The 22,447-nt window shown below is 38.7% G+C and overlaps 1 protein-coding gene across 18 annotated transcripts in view; it reads right to left on the bottom strand.

Moving 5' to 3' along the window:
• Nucleotides 1-8,225: 8,225 nt before the first annotated feature.
• The window catches only part of LOC108273581 (pancreatic secretory granule membrane major glycoprotein GP2), a 200,006-nt gene continuing 185,784 nt past the window's right edge, over nt 8,226-22,447 (bottom strand). Inside the window, exons 1-17 of one of the 18 annotated variants that reach the window (XM_053685430.1) lie at nt 21,280-21,355; nt 20,104-20,168; nt 16,944-16,988; nt 16,740-16,757; nt 14,089-14,109; nt 13,833-13,847; nt 13,547-13,567; nt 13,300-13,323; nt 13,054-13,068; nt 12,761-12,784; nt 12,509-12,535; nt 10,794-10,901; nt 10,026-10,210; nt 9,351-9,505; nt 8,836-9,078; nt 8,584-8,746; nt 8,226-8,493 (exon numbers count right to left, since the gene is read on the bottom strand). In XM_053685430.1, the coding sequence (XP_053541405.1) occupies nt 8,416-8,493; nt 8,584-8,746; nt 8,836-9,078; nt 9,351-9,505; nt 10,026-10,210; nt 10,794-10,901; nt 12,509-12,535; nt 12,761-12,784; nt 13,054-13,068; nt 13,300-13,323; nt 13,547-13,567; nt 13,833-13,847; nt 14,089-14,109; nt 16,740-16,757; nt 16,944-16,988; nt 20,104-20,146 (1,185 nt within the window). In that variant the 5' untranslated portion in view covers nt 20,147-20,168; nt 21,280-21,355 and the 3' untranslated portion in view covers nt 8,226-8,415. Of the gene's footprint in view, nt 8,494-8,583; nt 8,747-8,835; nt 9,079-9,350; nt 9,506-10,025; nt 10,211-10,793; nt 10,902-12,508; nt 12,536-12,760; nt 12,785-13,053; nt 13,069-13,299; nt 13,324-13,546; nt 13,571-13,832; nt 13,848-14,088; nt 14,110-16,739; nt 16,758-16,943; nt 16,989-20,103; nt 20,169-21,279; nt 21,356-22,447 lie in introns of those variants that run through there. The other 17 variants (XM_053685436.1, XM_053685435.1, XM_053685431.1 and 14 more) reach the window with 17 other exon arrangements.

Below are 22,447 nucleotides of genomic sequence, written 5' to 3'. Positions count from 1 at the left end.
TTATAAAACACCGTCTTTAAAACGTTTACCTCCTAAAGGGACCTATTTAGAAGGTATGTAAAAAGTTTTTTTTAATTATTTTTTCTTTTTTACATTTCTTCGGGTATATCAATGTTTTAGAGTATTTATTTCAGTAAAGTTTTATTCAAAGTCATGTCATTTTCTCAAAAAGTGCAATCAATAAAGTTGAATTTATTTCACAAGCTTACATTCTGCTCATTTATGTTCACATTCAACCATCGTGTATTTTCTAACAGCGGAGCTATACAAAACAAACCCCCACAATCTAAATTTAATGTGTGGTTGCAAGATAAAAATTCTAATTTATTGAATTAATTAAATATTTAAAGTTGTACACATTATTTTGATGAGTGGTGTTGACATAATAATGTGGATAATTACATCATTTTAATATTGTGTGTAATTTCTGCGTTAATTGATTTAAAACAAAATTTACGTTGTAGTACATTTACATTTATTCATTTAACAGAGTGTTAGAGGACCTGTAGACTGAACAAATACTAAGGACATTACAATGTGATTATCATTTCACTTACCATTAAATTCTACTAAAGCAATGAATTTGGGGCATGTTCTCAGTTGCGATATGACCGATAGTGGACTCGTGTATAGGCTACACCGGCTAATACATTTGATGGACTATTTTGCACTAGTACACGTAGCTAATGCTAGTCATATTTAGCAGTGTCATTTGAATATCCACTCTTTAGTTTACCGTAGCAGTGGAAAAGAAGGAAAAAGTTTCATTTGACAAATCTGTTCATCTAGAGAGGGCTTTTCAATTGTGCTATAGGAAAGATAAGCATGATTACATTTCTGCTTATTCATGTAAACCTCAACTACATTGTGTAATCTAATTTCATGTATTGATACATTTTTTATTTTATTTTTAAAAATCTTTTGTCATTCGCACGCGTAGCCTTCTAGCTCCACAGCCTTTGGACTGTGGATAGTTCTATGAGAGATAAAAGTAGTAGACACAGAGTGTTTATTTTTTGTCTATATTGTTCATTTCATTCAGTGCTTTAACGTCTATAAATCCTGCAGAGATGTTACGTATGAGATTTGTAATGTAAATCACGCTGGATTTTTACTTACTATTGTTATAAAACTTAAAGGCAGTCATTTTTTTCCTGGATTAAAAGACTGCATTCTACTGCAGACAATCTAAATGGAGAAACGTAATTTTAAAAATGATTGTCAACTTAACAACTTGTGCTCATAATTATGGTAATTTAGTACATAACACTTAAATTCCTTTTAAATAATGTGAAAATAAAGTGCGTTTGTGTGCGTCATATTTTTGTTTGGATGTGGGATACACATGGTCGTACCAGGTATGGTCACGATTTGGATGTGAACCAGATTTAACAAAACTATATATATTCTTATGACCTACCACAGAGAGCTTCATATTCTATGTGAAGAGGAAAAACATGACTATGCAACTTTTGTCTGTGTGTGGTGGGGTGCAGTGGAGTGGGGGGGGGGAACAAATGGTCGTACCAGGTATGGTCACGATTTGGATGTGAACCAGATTTAACAAAACTATATATATATTCTTATGACCTACCACAGAGAGCTTCATATTCTATGTGAAGAGGAAAAACATGACTATGCAACTTTTGTCTGTGTGTGTGTGTGTGTGGGGGGGGGGGGGGGGGGGAGGGGGGGACAAATGGTCGTACCAGGTATGGTCACGATTTGGATGTGAACCAGATTTAACAAAACTATATATATTCTTATGTCCTACCACAGAGAGTTTCATATTCTATGTGAAAAGATGTACCAGGTGTGCGCAACGTGTGGGGCGGAAAAACACACATGGCAGCACCATATATGGTCACGAATGGATGTGATCCAGATTTAACATAACTATTCCTATTTTTATGATCATGACCTTTGATCTAGATATAGAGAGTTAGAATGTGTATCTTTTTGACCTTTGACCTATACCTGTCAAAACTAGGGTTACAATATATACAAACTATCTTCTCTCTCCCACCTCCTCGTGTCAACTCCGCCGTGGCCCACTCCAGGGCGCGTCCGGTGAGTAGCTCCATGAAGTGCGTCAGCTTGCGAACTTCCAGCATTTCCGGGTGGCTCTCAAAAATCAGTGTGCACTGAAGCATGAAGCCCTTGCATCTTTCAGGCACGCCAGCATAGCGCTCCGGTGTGGGTAAGGGTGGATAGTGCACAGCCGGCGTGGCTGGAGCAGGCGCCGCGTGCGCTGATGGAGCATACGCGAAGGGGGGCGATGGATGTGGGAAGGCAGCAGCGGGAGGAGCCACGGTCTGCCCCCCGGAAGCGCTTAGATGCTCCAATCGTTCGGTCAGGCATGATATCTGTTCCTGCTGCACATTTATCACTCGGTTCTGTTCGTAATAGGCGCGTGGCCATTCCGGGGCGCCCGCTGTCTCCATAGTAAGGCGAAGTAATCTGTAACGTTACCTAGTGGGGAGACAAGCGTGGGCAAACCAGCAGCAGGAAGCCGCGAGTTCGCCATGGCGTAACACTTACAAAGGTGGAGAATTGAATCAGTGTTATATGTGAAAGTCTTTACCACTCACTGAGTTTCTGTGATGTGGCTCTGTTGAGGAGTTCCTCCCTAAATGTAAAAAAAAAAAAATACGTAAATAAAATAAAATAAAGTAAAATCATTTACACAGTGAAACTGTATTTCAAAAGTCTAACAACAATGAGGTTTAAAATTAAAAACAGACTAAAAGTTATTAGAATGTAAAATATTTTATTTACACTCACCATTACCTGTATTAGGAACAACTGTACACCTGCACATTCATGCAGTTATCTAATCAGTCAATCATGTGGGAGCAGCACAATGAATAACAATCATGCAGGTACAGGTCAAGAGTTTCAGATAATGTTCATGTCCCGTGACATGGTTGTTTGTACCAGATGGGCTGGTTTGAGTACTTCAGAAATTGCTGATCTCCTGGGATTTTCACACACAATAGTCTCAAGAGGTGCGAAAAACCAAAAACATCCTGTGAGCAGAGGGTCTGCAGGCTGAAACACCTTGTTGATGAGTAAAAGTGTAAGATCTGTTTAGAGTTATACGTTACCACATAACTGGTAGACTTTTCAGTCTCAATGTCATAAAATTGATGTTACATGTCAGATATAATTTCTTTAAAAATAAATAAATAATCTCTTTTTACAACAATATTTAAAATGACATTATAGGATATTGTTTTAAAATAAAGTTACGCCCACTAAAAACAAAATAATATTTAATTAGGTATATATGTACATAGTTAGGTATATAAGTCCTTTTTTGTTTGTTTGTTTGTTGTAACATTATTACAGAAAGGTGTTGAGTATTATATGTCATGAATCTACACAAAATAGCCCAAATAAAAGCTCTTATAATATGACAGGGCTTTTGAAAGGTTTTAGCAGACAGGGAACCAAAAATAAATTAATAAATAAAATCCAAACAGCCTGTCAGTATGGTGTTTTTTTATTAGCGTAATTCAATTAATTCATGGAACTATTCAAACATTAGGAGAAATTATTTAAATGTTATTGGAGCCATATAAATTTTCATATAATTTCCATAATTATGCATCCTTCAGGGTCCCTGGGCCCCACTTTGGGAAACGTTGTGATACAGAATTTATCCCTTATTTTCATACACATTATTTTCATACATACACTAAGCCTTCAAAGAGGTGAATAAAACACAATGGTGAAGAAAAAAAACAGAACAAAAGCAATAGCTCAAAATCAGTGGTATGAGGTAACGGAAACTCAGTCTCATAGGTCCTAAAAAGGTACAGGTGTGAAAGTTAGATGGGATGTTAGATAGACTTTCCTGCCTGTTATTTACGATTATGATTCCTTGCTCTGTCTCATTTGGACTGTTCGCCTGATTGCCTGACTTTTGCCTGTTTCCTGTGTTTCCTCTTACGTTGCTTCTGTACACGCCACCATGCCCATCTGCGCTTGTCTCCAGCAGGTATCGTTTCAGATTACTTCGCCCACTAGGGAGGCAGCGGACACCCCCGAGTGGCAAGTGTTGTAGCAGGACCAGATATCGCACTTACAAGAGCAAGTCTCACGTCTGAATGTTGCCGCTTTTCCGTCTGCTACAGCTATGCATCCACTTCAGACCACCCCAGCGTTTTCCCAGCCCGCACCGGCTGCGCACGTTCAGGTCGCGCCAGCTGCGCACATTCAGGTCGCACCGGCAGCGCATCACCCACCGCTGCCTACACCAGAGAGATACGCTGGGCAGCCAGTTCTTTGAGAGTCGTCCCCCGACTCTCTTTGAGAGTTCTTTGAGAGTCGTCTTTGAGAGTGGACATGCCGGAGGCCCACAAGGTGACTCATTTCATGGAGTTCCTCACCTGACGCGCCCTGGCTTGGGCTACGGCGGAATGGGAGCGAGGAGGCGGTGTCAGACCCTCGCTAGCTGAACTCCTCTCCCGTTTCCAGCGAGCCTTTGATCATTCCCCCGATGGGTGGGAGACAGGCCAGGAGCTCCTGAGGGGCTCAAACAGGGCTCACGTGATGCGGTGGATTACGCCCTAGAGTTTCGAACCATCGCAGCACGGAGCGGTTGAAATGAACCAGCACTCAAAACCGCTTTCTAGCAGGGGCTGAACCCTGAATTGGTGTGGGAATTAGCCTGCCGGGGCGAACAGATGTCACTCGATGAGCTCATAGAGCTAGCTATATGGCTGGACTGTCTCCGCCATACCAACCTCTACACGCTGGGCTATCCACTGCCTACAGAGCCGGTTCTGCCAGCCAAACCCATGCAGCTAGGGTGTGCCCAGACTCATGAGGAGGAGAGGGAGAGATGCTGGCACAAATCGTGGTGCTTCTATTGTGGCAAGGACACCCACGTCATTCATCAGTGCCTCCACAAGAGGCCTCGAGGGACCTAAGGGAGTAAGGACAGCCAACCTCTGCGTCGCCGGGTCAGTCTTAACCAATCTTATTCTGTTCAGACATTTGAGTTATCTATATTGCTAGAACACTCCTGCCTGGCTTTTGTTCTTTCCATGCTAGTTGACTCCGGAGCGGCCGAAAACTTTATAGATGAGAGGATTTCACAGAAGCTCGGCCTCCCTGTATGTCCCCTGCTCCGACCTCGAGAACTGCAATCCATAGACGGGACCCCCATTGGTGGAGGAGTGATTTCCCACAGCGCGTGGCCCATTAGCATCCAAGTCAGCGCCCTCCACCATGAAACCATCATTTTATGCCTTACTGTTTCCACCAGACATCCCGTCATTCTCGGCCTACCCTCGCTAGCGCTGCACAACCCCCAAATCTCTTGGGCGACCCAACAAATTACCCACTGGTCCTCGTATTGCTTACACAATTGTCTGAGGGGCCTTACGGTCCTTGTGACCACGACGACGGTAGAGAGCCCCCTGTCCCATGTCCCGGTTAAGGTCCCCCCTGAATATAGTGACCTTCAAGAGGTGTTCAGTAAGGAGAGAGCCAGTAACCTTCCATCTCACCGACCCTACAACTGTGCCATCGACATCCTACCCGGGGCCAGTCTACCTCAGGGCCGTGTGTACTTGCTCTTTCAAGCTGAACAGCGGGCCATGGAGGAATACATCCAAGAGGCTCCCCAGCAGGGGTACATTCTACCCTCCACATTTCCCACGTCGGCCAGCTTCTTCTTTGTGGAAAAGAAAGGAGGGGGCCTTCGTCCATGTATAGATTATCGGGGACTCAACCAGGTGACAGTGAAATACAGATATCCCCTGCCTCTCGTTCCCTCAGCCCTGGAACAGCTACAGTCTATGACCATTTTTACAAAGCTGGACTTGCGTAGTGCGTACAATCTGATCCGCATTAGGGAGGGGGACGAGTGGAAAACAGTCATCAGTACTACTGCTATGACACTATGACACTATATGCACAGGTATGTTTTCCAACAAAAGATGCTTTGGAATAATTAGCAAACCCATGCAATTGTATTATACATTTGTGTTTCATGGAATATCTCCTCTCATTTCCTCTCTCAGCCATGCGATGGACAATTGTTCAGAAGATGCCGATCTGTAGATGTCTACGACTTTTTTCTTCTTCCGTTTTATTCTAGGACTAATCAAAGTAATGCTTTGCATTTTAAAAAAAATAAAAAATCATGAAGGCAAGTGGTGTTAAAAGTAAATTACAGGTATAGTTAAGAAATATCCTGAAAAGTTGCATATGTGATTTCAAATATGCTTTCTTATCATTAAAAATGTTAATGAATTATTTTTTGTACTGCCTTTATTTTTCTATCTAATCATTGATAATAAATCTCTCAAGCATTTTATTCTTAGTATAGTTATTATTACAACATAATTCATGATTTAAAAATAAAGTTTTTGTTAAAATTGCACTGTGATACAACAGCATTAATCAAAATGAAACACTTAAAAAAACTGCATTTGAGCTGATACATATTGCAAGTGCTTAAGGGTTAATTCTGGTCCATAAGTATTTGGATGGTGACACAATTTTTGTCATTTTGCCTCTGTACACCACCACAATGGATTTGAAATGAAGCAATCAAGATGTGATTGAAGTGCAGACTTTCAGCTTTAATCCAACGGATTTATCAATTTAACACTTAATTGTCTCCACATAAGTCAATCCTTCTGCTATCTTCATATTTTGTACCTTGACAGCATTTATTCTTACTCGACAACCTCCATACCCCGCACTATGTTTTCCCCTGCAATTGCAACATTTAGGTTTCACTCCTTCCTTACACTTTCCATATTCATGGTCCCTACACGTCTTGCACAACACTGTTTTCCTTTACATACTGACACCAAATGTTAGTACTTCTGACAGTTAAAGCTGGGGTGGAATATATGGCCTAACTACATAACTCATTACTCCAATAAACACTTTTTCCTCTTTAAAATGTAGCATAACTAAGAGGCTATCCATCCTCTCCTTATTTTGAGTGTATTTCAGCCACCTAGAGTCTATTACTGTTGCTCCCGAAACACTTTTCTTAATTACATCAGTAGAAACGTTAGTGGGCATTCCTGTGATAACTCCTCTCACCCATTTCTTCTGTCCCGCAACAATACATGAAACATTTAGTCCTTAAAATTAAAGAATTTTAATCCTAGTGCTGCCTTCTGTTGTTTGAGGCCTTTTCAAAACAAAGTATCTTACCATCTCGCAGCATCTTAGCACTTTCGATGCTTCCTACTGTTTCTGTCAGCACTTTTGAATGTTTCAAAGATTTCAAGTTGTTTACTGTTTCTGCCATGAACTTTACAGATGTTTTTCTGTGAAGTTCTGATGATTTTCTCTCTCACTTTCTGTTCCTGAAGTTTGACTCCAGTCTTTCCTTATTTTGCATTTTGCTACTAAAGTCCACACTCTTCTTGTTTCTTTCATTTTCATTTTCCCTGCCACATAACTCTTCTTCCATGTCCAGATCCCTTCCTGAATCTACGCAACTTCCATCCACCTCAACTCGAGTCAACCCACTGTTGCCAACCACCAGCCGCAACCTGAGGCAGCACAAGCCTCCTACCAAATGCTACCTCACTTCTTCTGTTAAGATACCTGTGTATATACCTGGGCATGTGGTACACAAGTGTCCCCTGGTGGCAGGTAGTAAAATTACCTTACAAAAATCTGTTACAACATCAAATGTTAGAATATACTTCACAAATCTCAGTATATACTCCTAAATAAAATTAACTTTAATAGTAATTAATGGTACGTATTTATAGCTTCCAACTTCTAAAGTATTAGGAGGGAGACGAAGAAGCTTGCACAAAGGATAAACGTACAAACCTTTAACTAGTAGGAAGCTACACTGTGCCTGAAATTATAAAAAAAAAAATTCACTAGTAGAACACTCAACATACAACATATAACATGAACACAGATAATCCCCAACATTTTCAAACACTTGGTGACATGAAATTATTTGCGGTTGCTTGGTAAATAACCATTTATTATTTTTTTTATTAAATGAACAATGTTTTTTGTGTGTATATGTGAACAATGTGTATTTTTTTATTTTTATGTCATGTGTTCACTTAATGTATTTGTGCTGTAATTGTTCTTAAGTTCTTTGTTTGCTTTGGAAATGTTTTTTTTTTTTAACTTATTAAATATTATATTTATTAGTAATGACAAAATTGTAAACACAACTTAGAGTACATGAGGTGTAAAGACGATAAAAACAATAAGAATAAAATGCTTGAAAGATTTATTATGACTGATTAAGGCAGCACAGATGAGTATAATCACTTACAAGATGTTATGACTTTTAAAAAGCTGAATTTTAATAGTTTGCATTTATGTTTAAAGCAAAGCAATACTTAATGATTAAAGATAAAACAAAAATGAAAATAAAATGATAGAAAGTTTAAAGCAAACAAATCAGAATTCCATGGAAATGGCAGCTGAATCGTAGAAATCTACAGCTCGGCGTCTTCTGTAAAGACCTCCAGTGCACGTCTGAGAGAGGAAATGAGAAAATAAATGCATGAATTGCAAATGAAAATGGAATTCCTAATATTCCAAAGAACTCTAAACATGCCTTCATACCTGTGCACAGTTGCCTGTCTGCAGCAGACAGAGATGGACCTGGCAGTGCAGGTAGATCTTGTTGGAGAAGCCGGTGAATGTGAACATCCTGAAGGAGAAGTAGCTGGTCGCGGAGACACCGTTCTGCAACACCGCCACTGTGCCATCATTGGGGTTCGGACACCTGGAGAGAAGAAGACATTACTTTTCCGCAAGTTATCTGATAGGTACAAATAGGTAACATTTTTTGTCTCTTTTTTTTCCCCCACGTACTCGTTACTGATCAGGTCCCAGCGGACGGAATAGTCAGTCTGGTTGAAGGGCGTGGCCCAGCAGCTGTCCAGCACAAGACCAATTTGAGTGCTGTCGAACTTATCCACTTGCACAGCTACATACATCTGATGGTTCACATCTAGGGTCACATTGCCAAAGAGTGGAACCTGGAATGTATCATCGGTATATGGGATCATGGTGATCTGGTACGAGCCCTCAGTAGACAGATACTTGCTGATTACACTGTGAACAGAAATAAATGCATTTAACATCTAAAATAATAATAATAAGAAGAAGAATAGAAGAAGATGATCAGTTATATTTTTATGGTACCTTTCATGTATTAATTTCATTATAAATTATTAGCAATTATCAAATGTCAAATGGAGTTAAAATGAGTTAAATGAGAGAAAAGCTAAAATAACATGATGTTTAAAGTTGCTTTTGAAAACTGCAGAAGATTAGCATAGTATAAAGTATGTCTGCTTAAACTGTGACACTGCTGCTAGATTTACCCTCCTTTGCCTTCAATAGCCGTGGGCATGGAGATGCTCTTTATGAGTGGATACACACAGGAAAAGTTGATGTTGAGGCCGCCGGAACGACTGATCACACCTATACCATCAGTTGTCCCAACGCTGTTCTTGAAGATGATGTGTGTGCTGTTATTCTAAAGAAACACACATAGAAAGACAATCATTGCCTGAATTATAGGACTATTTGATGTCTGCAATATAACATACTGCAATGTTTCTGTTAACTTAGCTAATTATACAGGCAATATGAGTGCCAGGCCATGAGGGAAATTTATTTTAGTCCTCAGATTAACACACCATTTTGTGAGATACTTCATCTGACAAAGGTGAAAGTGCATTCACATGTTATGTTCTAAAATTGCACATATGAACCTAAGTAAACGTGCCGACATAAATAAAACCACGTGAATAATTGATGTGGAAAACATAAATTTAGGCCATGTCCTGTGATACGTCAGTTGAAAAATATTAATTTATTTACATGACAGTCAGCGGTATTAAAGGATATCAAAGGCATTCTCAGTTAGTCTTGCACTTTATTACAAATGCTTTACTGGTTTATGCTCTTGCAAGTTGATCTCAAAATTTGTTTCAATAAATAAACAAACAAACCAACAATAATAAATATAATATAAAAGAGTGCTGGTTTTGTACCTCCAGAGTTGTGCCACACATGTTGAAATTACTGTCAAAGCTGAACACCAGCCTGTTATCTTGGAGCTCCCCTTTGCAGTTTTGGTCGTTCATGTGGAGATTATCTGCAGAATATCCGTCTTCAAAGAGTTCACAGCGAGAAAGAGACAGTGATCCAGTACTTCCTGAACATGTCTCAATGGCGTCTGAGGGAAAATAGAGCCAACAGGCAGAAAACTGCCTAGTTACTTCTCAGAGAAATTCATAAAAGGAAACTCTAACACTGGTTTACATCCTGGATTGGCTCCTAAACTCAGGATTCACTGTAACATTCGAAAGATTAGCAATAGGTTAATGTTATGTTATTTAAATAAATATGTTGTTTAAAAATCTATTATTGTTTTTTTTAATTAAATATTATTTAATTAAATATTCTCTAAAGCTTGTACCAACATCTAGCCACTAAAGGTCTTAGTATATTCCACACAGAGAAGAAGTTTGGGTGGTTTCCCCATGCAATGTGATGTAAATGTGGAGACAACAGACATCATGTAGAGGCTTTGTTTGCCTTTTTGTATACATGGGAGACAAACATGCTAAACGACCAGTCTGTTACTGATCCTCTCGGACAAGGTGTGTCCAAACTGATTTATACCAAAGATAGATGATGTTTATTTTAACAGCTTATGAATGTGGTTTTGTCTTCTCACAACCCTTTCAAACATATGATACTACATTAGCATGCTACACTGATGTTGGGGAGAAATAATAGTAAAATGAGAAAAGTACCGTAAGGATTTGGGCCGCGCGTTGTAATGTACCCACAGGCACAGCCATAATCTCCATTTATCTGCCTACACACTTCATCCCAGGAACAAATCATACTCCCACAGAGTGCTACAAAGAGAGACAAGCAGAAAGACATAATCACACTATAATTTTATTACCAAACTGGGGTCAGATATTCATAAATTAAACAAAGCTTACTTACTCAGTTCTATAGTATAATTATAATAGTACAGTATAACTGTAAAAAAAAAACATAATACGGTGGACTATTTTCCTATAACAGCATGTCACAGAGTGTTTTGGGTGGGGCATTTAGGCAGTGGTTGATTGAGCGCCATGTCAATCAGCTGTGGTTATTGAAATCCCATGCTCTCTCGTCTGGTTTCCATGGTGAGGGGGAAAATTGTGTCACTTAGTTGCTATTCGCGATGCTGTGATTTTTAGTAAGAGACAAAATGGAGGTCAACGTGTTAGCTCAGGCCTTTGTAGCCTTCTAACCTTGTTAATTTAGTATTGCTTAGACTGCATTGAATATCCGTACTACCCTACTAAACAGTAGGCGAAAAGCAGAACGCCAAAAAAGTAGTATGTCTGACTTCTCAGTATTCATAAAACAATACGCAAGAAATACCCAGATGACCTACTGCTTTGGTCAATATTCTGCAGTATGGACCCACTGGACATTGTGTATACCGCACTATCCCAAGCAGAGCATCTGGATTGAATTTATGCCAAACATTTATACTGATCGGTATCTAATGTATCAACCGCCGAGCAGTAGGTACTGAATCAAAGGCAGTAGGTACTGTCAAAGTATGTGAAAGTACAAAGTATGTTCCTCAAATGATATGCGTCCTAGTAATGCTGCATATTTCAGCTGCAACGTCATCAAGCACCATCAAAGGCTGTCTCAATTTGAAGGATCCTTGGAAGGCAGCCTTCTTTCTGTGGCCTTCATTTTGAAGGATGTATCAGTGTATCCTTTGCATCCTCCAATCACCTACAATCCTTTGCATACATTCCGAAATTCACGAAAAATATGGTGTGCCAGCACTGAGCTCCCCCAAGTTTGTTATGAAATGTAAGACAAAAATGTCTTCCAAGATGAAGGCTTTCATGTTTTTTTTATTTTGTTGTAAATTGAATATTGCCCATGTTATAAACCATAGACATATAAATACATAAAGGCCTCATGTATGTCAACATCACTGCCATATTGGTCCAGGAAACTTGCCATTAATATTATAACTGGATAGGAGAAAAGATGCCTGACTTGTGTGCAGCATCCGGAAGAATCTATCACTATCTCCAAAAAAAGGCTAAAGACAGACCTCTTTTTTGAACACTTAACTAACTTTGACCCCTGAGGTGTTTAATGAAGCAAAGTGACTGTTATCACCAAAAAGTTGATAATTTTCCTATACCAATAATTTGTAGTTATTAAAGAACAACATATATTTTTTAAGCCGTTTAAATTTACATTTGATGTTGTGGAACAAACAGAAAAAAGTCAGTGTCTGACCAATCAGAATCCAGATTTCAACATCACTGAGAGGTAAACATGATTCACCTCTACATTGTTACAATTATTATGACATATATTGGTGTGTATTTAACAATGTATCAGATCGCATATGATTAAGGACAATATAATGTGTGGACGTAATGTTCACATGTTTATATATACTGTAAAGACACAGTAAGTGAAAATTTACCTTGTATTGGTGTTGGTGTTGGTGTATCTGTATGAGAGAGAGAGAGACAGAGAGAGAGAGAGAGAGAGAGAGAGAGAGAGAGAGAGCAATACAAATGAATGATTCATTTGTACACTGTTCCAATTATTATGAAATATATTGATGTGTATTTAACAATGTATCAGATCACATATGATTAAGGACAATATAATGTGTGGACGTAATGTTCACATGTTTAAATGTACTGTAAACACACAGTAAGTGAAACTTTACCTGGTGTTGTTGATGTTGCTGTATCTGTATGAGAGAGAGAGAGAGAGAGAGAGAGAGAGAGAGAGAGAGAGAGAGAGAGAGAGAGAGAGAGAGAGAGAGAGAGAGAGAGAGAGAGAGAGAGAGAGAACAATACAAATGAATGATTCATTTGTACACTGTTCTAATTATTATGAAATATATTGGTGTGTATTTAACAATGTATCAGATCGCATATGGTTAAGGACAATATAATGTGTGGACGTAATGTTCACATGTTTATATATGCTGTAAACACACAGTAAGTGAAACTTTACCTGGTGTTGGTGTATCTGTATGAGAGCGAGAGAGAGAGAGAGAGAGAGAGAGAGAGAGAGAGAGAGAGAGAGAGAGAGAACAATACAAATGAATGATTCATTTGTACATTGTTCCAATTATTATGAAATATATTGGTGTGTATTTAACAATGTATCAGATCGCATATGGTTAAGGACAATATAATGTGTGGACGTAATCTTCACATGTTTAAATGTACTGTAAACACACAGTAAGTGAAACTTTACCTGGTGTTGTTGATGTTGCTGTATCTGTATGAGAGAGAGAGAGAGAGAGAGAGAGAGAGAGAGAGAGAGAGAGAGAGAGAACAATACAAATGAATGATTCATTTGTACACTGTTCTAATTATTATGAAATATATTGGTGTGTATTTAACAATGTATCAGATCGCATATGGTTAAGGACAATATAATGTGTGGATGTAATGTTCACATGTTTATATATGCTGTAAACACACAGTAAGTGAAACTTTACCTGGTGTTGGTGTTGGTGTATCTGTATGAGAGAGAGAGAGAGAGAGAGAGAGAGGGGGAGAGAGAGAGAGAGAGAGAGAGAGAGAGAGAGAGAGAGAGAGAGAGAGAGAGAGAGAGAGAACAATACAAATGAATGATTCATTTGTACATTGTTCTAATTATTATGAAATATATTGGTGTGTATTTAACAATGTATCAGATCGCATATGGTTAAGGACAATATAATGTGTGGACGTAATGTTCACATGTTTATATATGCTGTAAACACACAGTAAGTGAAACTTTACCTGGTGTTGGTGTATCTGTATGAGAGCGAGAGAGAGAGAGAGAGAGAGAGAGAGAGAGAGAGAGAGAGAGAGAGAGAGAGAGAGAGAGAACAATACAAATGAATGATTCATTTGTACATTGTTCCAATTATTATGAAATATATTGGTGTGTATTTAACAATGTATCAGATCGCATATGGTTAAGGACAATATAATGTGTGCACGTAATGTTCACATGTTTATATATACTGTAAACACACAGTAAGTGAAACTTTACCTGGTGTTGGTGTTGGTGTATCTGTATGAGAGCGAGAGAGAGAGAGAGAGAGAGAGAGAGAGAGAGAGAGAGAGAGAGAACAAAACAAATGAATAATTCATTTGTACATTGTTCCAATTATTATTAAATATATTGGTGTGTATTTAACAATGTATCAGGTCTCATATGATTAAGGACAATATAATGTGTGGATATAATGTTATAAAACCTTATTTTAGCTTTAATATATTGGCATCCTATGTACGGTGTAATATGTGGTTCATGGAGAAGGCTCAGAAACCCAAATCAAAAAAATAATGTTCCATGAGTTGTGTTTAATTGCATTGTTCTAACAGAAAGGGCAAAATTTCTAAATCCTACATTCAGCAGCTTTAATAAAAGAATGAACAATCACCTTTTGCTTTGTCACTGGCTAGTGTGATCTTAGTGTCACTAGATACAGCGCATCCGGAAAGTATTCACAGCGCTTCACTTTTTCCACATTTTGTTATGTTATAGCCTTATTCCACAATGGATTCAATTATTTTCCTCAAAATTCTACAAACCATACCCCATAATGACAATGTGGAAGAAGTTTGTTTGAAATCTTTGCAAATTTTATTAAAAATAAAAAACAAAAAAAGCACATGTACATAAGTATTCACACCCTTTGCTCAGTACTTTGTTGAAGCACCTTTGGCACCAATTACAGCCTCAAGTCTTTTTGAGTATGATGCTACAAGCTTGGCACAAATATTTTTGGGCAGTTTCTCCCAGTCTTCTTTGCAGGACCTCTCAAGCTCCATCAGGTTGGATGGGGAGCGTTGGTGCACAGCCATTTTCAGATCTCCAGAGATGTTCATTCGGGTTCAAGTCTGGGCTCTGGCTGGGCCACTCAAGGACATTCACAGAGTTGTCCTGTAGCCACTCCTTTGTTATCTTGGCTGTGTGCTTAGGGTCGTTGTCCTGTTGGAAGATGAACCTTCACCCCAGTCTGAGATCCAGACTGCTCTGGAGCAGGTTTTCATCAAGGATGTCTCTGTACATTAATGCATTCATCTTTCCCTTGATCCTGACTAGTCTCCTAGTTCCTGCCGCTGAAAAACATCCCCACAGCAAGATGCTGCCACCACCATGCTTCACTGTAGAGATGGTATTGGCCAGGTGATGAGTGGCACCTGGTTTCTTCCAGACATGACGCTTGCCATTCAGGCCAAAGAGTTCAATCTTTGTCTTGGTCATGGTCTGAGAGTCCTTCAGGTGACTTTTGGCAAACTCCAGGTGGGTTGTCATGTGCCTTTTACTGAGGAGTGGCTTCCGTCTGGCCACTCTACCATACAAGCCTGGTTGTTGGAGTGCTGCAGAGATAGTTCATCTTCTGGAAGGTTCTCCTCTCTCCACAGAGACACGCTGGAGCTCTGTCAGAGTGACCATCGGGTTTTTGGTCACCTCCCTGACTAAGGCCCTTCTCCCCCAATCGCTCAGTTTGGCCGGGCGGCCAGCTCTAGGAAGAATCCTGGTGATTCCAAACTTCTTCCATTTACAGATGATGGAGGCCACTGTGCTCATTGGAACCTTCAATTCTGCAGAAATGTTTCTGTACCCTTTGCCAGATCTGTGCCTCGATACAATCCTGTCTCGGAGGTCTACAGACAATTCCTTGGACTTCATGGCTTGGCTTGTGCTCTGACATGCAGTGTTAACTGTGGGACCTTATATAGACAGGTGTGTGCCTTTCCAAATCATGTCCAATCAACTGAATTTACCACAGATGGACTCCAATCAAGTTGTAGAAACATCTCAAGGATGATCAGTGGAAACAGGATGCACCCGAGCTCAATTTTGAGTGTCATGGCAAAGACTGTGAATATTTATGTACATGTGCTTTTTTTGTTTTTTATTTTTAATAAATTTCAAACAAACTTCTTTCACGTTGTCATTATGGGGTATTGTTTGTAGCATTTTGAGGAAAATAATGAATTTAATCCATTTTGGAATAAGGCTGTAACATAACAAAATGTGGAAAAAGTGAAGCGCTGTGAATACTTTCCGGATGCAGTGTAAACATTTTACAACTGGCCATCGCTCATGAGGAATGGGATAAGATTCTTAAGGAATGCTGCCATAAGCTCTGCATCTTGTTTGCAGCAGGACATAACAGCAAAATGGTGCTCTACTGAGTACTAAAGATGCTTGCAATGAAGGGGTTGAATAATTTTGAGACTGGAGAAGTCATTATAAGTTGCATTTTCACTTTAATTTGGTGAAACCACCTCAAGCATTCGTTGTATTGAACTATTTCAATTGCTTTTGTTTGATTTGTTCATTGCAAACAACTGAAAATCTATGAGTTTTGATAATAAACCTGATTTGCAATGTGGATTGAAAATTTTTGATTGCCATTATATAATTGTTAATATTATAGAATAAGCATTCTATATAGTGTGTAGTATGAGGTTTGTGGAGAAGGTATGGAGACCCAAATAAAATATTGTTATTTTCCAGTAGTATTGTACAATTGCATTGTTCTACCAGAGAGGGCAGCTTTTTTAAATCTTACATTCAGCAGCTTTAATAAGACAAAATTATGATTATCTCCACAATATTGTAAATGTCTCTGTGGATATTAAAAGTGGAAGTAATGTTCATACACACTGTCAGTGAAACTTTACCTTGTATTATGTATGGGACTTGTCATTTCAAGGAAGATACAGAGAAGAGCAGAGAGGGAGAAAGAACAATACAAATGAATGATTCCCCTCTACATTGTCCCAATTATTATGAAATGTATTGGTGTGTATTTAAAAATGTATCCAATCTCATATGTTGATGGATGATATAATGGGTGGATGCAGTGTTTGCACATTTATACATACACATGCTTTCTGATGTTGTAGTAGTTTGTCCTGTTGCCGTTCCACCTAATATTAGAAAGAGAGAGAGAATGAGAGAGATGAATGAATTGGAATATGAATAGGAATATTAATGAATTACCTTTTCCTCACTTTTAAGGAGGCCTTTGTGCCATGTGAAGAGAGCATCATTTAAGAACTCAACTGATTTCTTAGTTGTAGGCTCTGATTGGTATTTCAGCAGATAGGTCCCATGAACTCCCCAAACCACTACTACCATGGGCTGTGCTGCTCACCAGCTGGAGGGACATTTTGGCTAAGTGGGATAGACGGTATGAGGAGAGTGCACAAGCCTAGAAGGAGACTCTTTGTTTCCCTCCCACCCTGATCCCACTGAGAACACCGCCCCTACCCTTCCTTGCTGAGGACCTCACTCGGCTTCAGTGCTCCGCTGAGAATGACGCTTTGCTTCTGTCTTCCGCTGGGGATTCTGCCTGGCTTCTGTTTTCTGCTGAGGACATGGCTTCACTTCAATGTTCCGCTGAGGATGTTGCTCCGCTTTCCTGCTCTGCTGAGGATGTTGCTCCGCTTCCCTATTCCGCTGAGAACATTGCTCTGCATCCTTGTACTGCTAAGGACCTCACTCTGCCTACTTGCTCGTCTTGGGATGTCTCACTGCCTCTGTGCCTTGCTGAGGACATCATTACTCCCCTTTTCTCAGCTAAGGATGTTGTACCTCCCACTTGCTCACCTGAGGATGTTGCTCCACCTCCTTCTTTCACCATCAGTGTTGCTCCCCCCTCTGACCTCACCATAGTCATCGCTCCCCCCTGGCCTTGCCATAGTCATCATAGCCCCCTCTGTCCTCGCCGTGGTCGTCACTTCCCCCTGGCCTTGCTGTAGTCATTGCTTCCACCCTGGCCTTACTGTAGTCATCACTCCTTCCCAACCTCACTGTAGTTGTTGCTTCCCCTCTGGCCTTGCTATAGTTGTCGCTTTCCCTTTGGCCTCACCATAGTCATCGCTTCGCCCCTGTCCTTGCCATGGCCGTCACTCCCCCGCAGCCTCAGCATGGTTGCTGATCTGGGCCCTTCTGACTTTTAGGTGCTTCAGGAGCCACACCTTAAGAGGGGCTCTGTCATGGCCCCCAGTGGCAGTTCTACCCTGGGCCACTAGAGTGCACCCTGATTGTCTTTGTAGTAGTGTTAATTTCATTAACAAAATCTATGACAAAACATGTTCTCAACCTTTTTTTCCATGATGAAGACAAGACGAGGACAAGAAGACACCATTGTCATTAAATACTAACTGTGACTATATTAACATGCAATATTATTGACAAAAAAAGATGAGACTAAAATGTAGTTTAAAACATAAAAAACATTATCAAAATCTCTCTTTTCTTGTTGACAAAAAACAAGGAGACAAAATATAATAGACACTCTTTTTTTTTTTTTTTTGCAAAAATGTTAATTCCACATCTAGACAGCCAGTCACATGTTATCCCCATCACTTAAAGTCTAATATAATTTACTACACAATATCTAATATAACACTTAATAGCTAATACAAGTTACTACAACTAATACGGTTACGTTTCCGCGACAAAAAGCCAATAGGATTTTTCCAATGGATTATTGCAGTAAATAAGCTCTGTGTCCAGTAAAAGTTTAGGATTCTTACATGTTACAATCTTCACAAATGAACATCATTTTTATGTAGTTTGAAGCCTAAATACAGTCACCATTTTATGTATTTTATGTCATAAAACAAAACATGAAACTATTTTGGGTTTGTGCTAACTATAGAACTTATTTCAGACGTTTAACCAAATAAACTATTTACTGCACTCTATTGTGGTGTAATGTAATGCTTGTTATAATGCTTGTTGTAATGCTTCACCCGGGAGACTAGTGTAAATTGGCTGATAGTGCCATCTGCTGGTTTGGAAGAGGAAGTTGCTTAGCTGCATTTGTGAGAAAATCAAGCCAAAAAAAATGAAGTCATGTTTCTCACAAACATAACAGAGATGTACCCCTGGCATCTGTGGTCCCACCTCTCCCTAAACTTCATCACCAGGCTGCCTCCTTCCAAGGGCAGCATGGTGCTATTTGTCATGTTCAACTGGTTCTCTAAGGCCTGCAAATTTGTTGCACTGCCAAACATCCCAATGGCCAAGGAGACAGCAAGACCACTGCTGCAGAATGTATTCCAGGTCCACAGACTGCCTTCAGATGTGGTGTCAGACTGAGATCCCCAATTTGCCAGTCTGTCATTGGGCTTTCACTCCAAGTCAAATGGCCAGACAGAGAGCGTCCAACAAGATTTTGAATGACTCCAGGTGGTCTTTAATGTGTGTTCATTTCCTTGCTTTGCACTCGGGTTCTACTATTAAGCATTTGTTGGAGGCTCATTCAGTTTACTCAGGTTTCCCAGACAAGAAGGCCTGTGTTTGTATCTGACATGGGGTGAGTCACTATTTATTTAAAGAAATTAGGTTTAATCTAGTAATTTTACATAAATAAAATTAAACCTAAAATCTAGTATTTGGATGATGTTAGGATCAAAATATTTATTTAAATATTGAATATTATTTCATTATTTTGTTTTTTTTACACAACAATTTGCTTAAAGACCATTTATGAATTATTTAACAAAAATACTTTGGAAAGTTTCCCTCAGTGGGAATGAAAAGTCTCATCTAGAAACTGAGATTTTGGATTCCTAATATACAAAACTGTATAAAATATTTTGAGTTTAAGAAAAAGAAAAGAAAAGAAGAAGCAACCAGGCCAAGGGTAACCCACACCACCACCATACTGCACAGTGGGGATGGTGTGTTTTAGAGCAATGAGCGATTTTGGTTGTTGGATGTTTTTTGGAGTGTCCATGTTCTGATTTTCTTGTGAACAGTTTCTCCCATCTGAATCCAGCTCCATCAGTGTTCTTCTTTGCTTCTTGGTTCCTTCTTTGCCTCTCCCCTCTTTACCCTGCCACAGACCTTTGGTGGACCGAGTCCATTCAACTAATTAGTTCCACCAGAACTAATTTAAATATTTCACACCAGTGGGCGTGAGTACTTATGCAATGACAAATGTTTTAGTTTTTGCTATTTTGTTTACATTTGTGACATATAATCCTCAACACCATTCTCCTGTAATGTTCAAAAAGACTTAAGACTTACTCATAAAGAGCAGGACGGCCAAACACAGAAGTGGACACTCCATGAAGAACAGTGAATCTGTGAATCTGAGAGAAAAAAAAGACATTAACAGACATATTCTCTCTCCCACAGGAGAAAATACACACAAGAACACATTAGCACATTTTGCTTCTGATCTTTACACAAACATTTTGATAATAACCCAAACGAGTGCCACGTAATAAAAGCACTCAGGTTTGCCTCATTTTTAGTGCATAACTATTGACTTTTTTGCACAGCTGTAGGAATATTAGCCATTTGAGTACCTTTTAATCCGCCGTAGCCAAATAAAGAGAAACTCAAGGGAAAAGTTTCAAAAATCCACATCCATTGTTACCATTTATCCGTGATCAAATTATGTTGTTGTTGTTGCATGCACAACAAAATTGAGCCTTAAATATATATGTAATTAATAAAAAAGACTTAATTCTATTCAAATAACAATATCCTTTATGATTTTAATAACATTTTTAAAACAGCAGTAAAAAACCTTTTTAGAAGTAATGTTGCATATTTCAGCACTAAATCTGTCCATCTTTTATATAAAACAGAAAGTTACATTTTCATTTGCTTTGCGTCTTTATGTACTCGAAATTGTAGCTGCATTGTAACCTAACCAAACAGACATTTATTTTTATAATGTCTGTATTGTTTTTTGGGTTTTTTTTGGTTTGGATTTTGTGTGTGTGTGTGTGTGTGTGTGTGTGTGTGTGTGTGTGTGTGTGTGTGTGTGTGTGTTTGTGTAGATATTTTCTTTTAAATATATGATATTTTTCTACAGACATTTTCATTCTTTCTTTTTTGGCAGTTTTAACTAATGTGCAAAATAAATGCAAAGAGCAAAAAATGAAAGAGGACAAACCATCATTTAAGGCACTGAGTGGAATATGTGGAAGCTGTACTATGAATGCACATTCCTTTTTCTCCATAAACAGGAAAAATGTTAAAGATAATAAAAAAAATAACTGAGAATTCTTCACAAAAGCCTGATTTTATTATTCTTACTTACTGATATGTTCTGATATACACACACACACACACACACACACACACATATATATATATATATATATATATATATAGAGAGAGAGAGAGAGAGAGAGAGAGAGAATAAAAAATCATTAATTTAAATTAAATTAAATTACGTTTAAAGCTTACCAGTACGTAGACCACTTTTATTGTGTCTGCAGGACGTCTGTGCAGCAGTGTATCTGAGAATTGTATCACTGGGTATCTATATAGACACCGTAACAGGAAATCAATGCTGAAATATGAAGCTGTCAAACGTGATTGTTCTCATTCTTGTCGTGAGAATACTTTCTGTTTGGATAATAGACATTGTTCGTTTGTCTACCAACAAAGAATAACAAGTTTCTCTTTCGACAAAGAATATTTTAAATCTGACTCACCAGTGTATTGCTGTGGAATGATTAAGATGATAAATACTTTTACGTTTGAAAGTTATGCTGTACAATTTTTTTTAATAGTGGCATATCTAAATTATTATTGTTGTGTTCCGCAACATTAAATGCAATTATAAATGCATAAATAGAATGGTGTGAAATAATAATAATAATAATAATAATAATAATAATAATAATAATAATAATACATTTAAAACCTGACAAATTGGTTTGTCATAAGACTGGAATGTGATAAGATTGTGCTGGCATAGAATCAAAGGTGTTGTGATCCTATGATGATCTGTGATGATGTGATTGTCAGTTAATTCATTTTAAAGAATTACTCTCACAGTAAGGTGAGGTCATGCATTTCTTCTGGAGGATATGGACAAGATTGTTTCTTTTAAAAATCTGCTGGCAGGTTGTCAAGCACAGACAAAAAGAAAACAAGGATGAAATTAAAAAGCATCACTGGGTATTGTGGTGGATTTTTTAAATGGTGTTCAAAGTTTTCTGCTGTACTAGAGAGGATAATTGTGAATTAAATCTGATGGTCTGCACTTATATAGCGCTTTTTTAACCTTAGTGGTTCTACAAAGCGCTTTACACTGTTTCTCATTCACACACACTCACACACACTCACACAACAATGGTAGCAGAGCTGTCATGCAAGGCGTTAACTTGCCATCGGGAGCAACTTGATCATTTGTATTTATGCGAAACCCGTGTATATCCATGGTATGTTTAGAATTTTTGAGGCTGCCTCAAAATGACTGTGTTGTTCTTGTCAAGAAAATATTTTCTATTTCGATAAAAAAGACATTCCCCTTATTAGGGATGCACCGATACTGATACCAGTACTCAAGTGTCGGCCCGGTACTCGTACTCGTACTTGTAAAACTACCCCGATACAACTGCACCGA

The sequence above is a fragment of the Ictalurus punctatus genome, chromosome 13 (assembly GCF_001660625.3).
Source record: "Ictalurus punctatus breed USDA103 chromosome 13, Coco_2.0, whole genome shotgun sequence".
Classification (NCBI taxonomy): Eukaryota; Metazoa; Chordata; class Actinopteri; order Siluriformes; family Ictaluridae; genus Ictalurus; species Ictalurus punctatus.
Note: the sequence above shows the minus strand (reverse complement) of the source record. Positions and strands in the feature narration are given on the sequence as shown.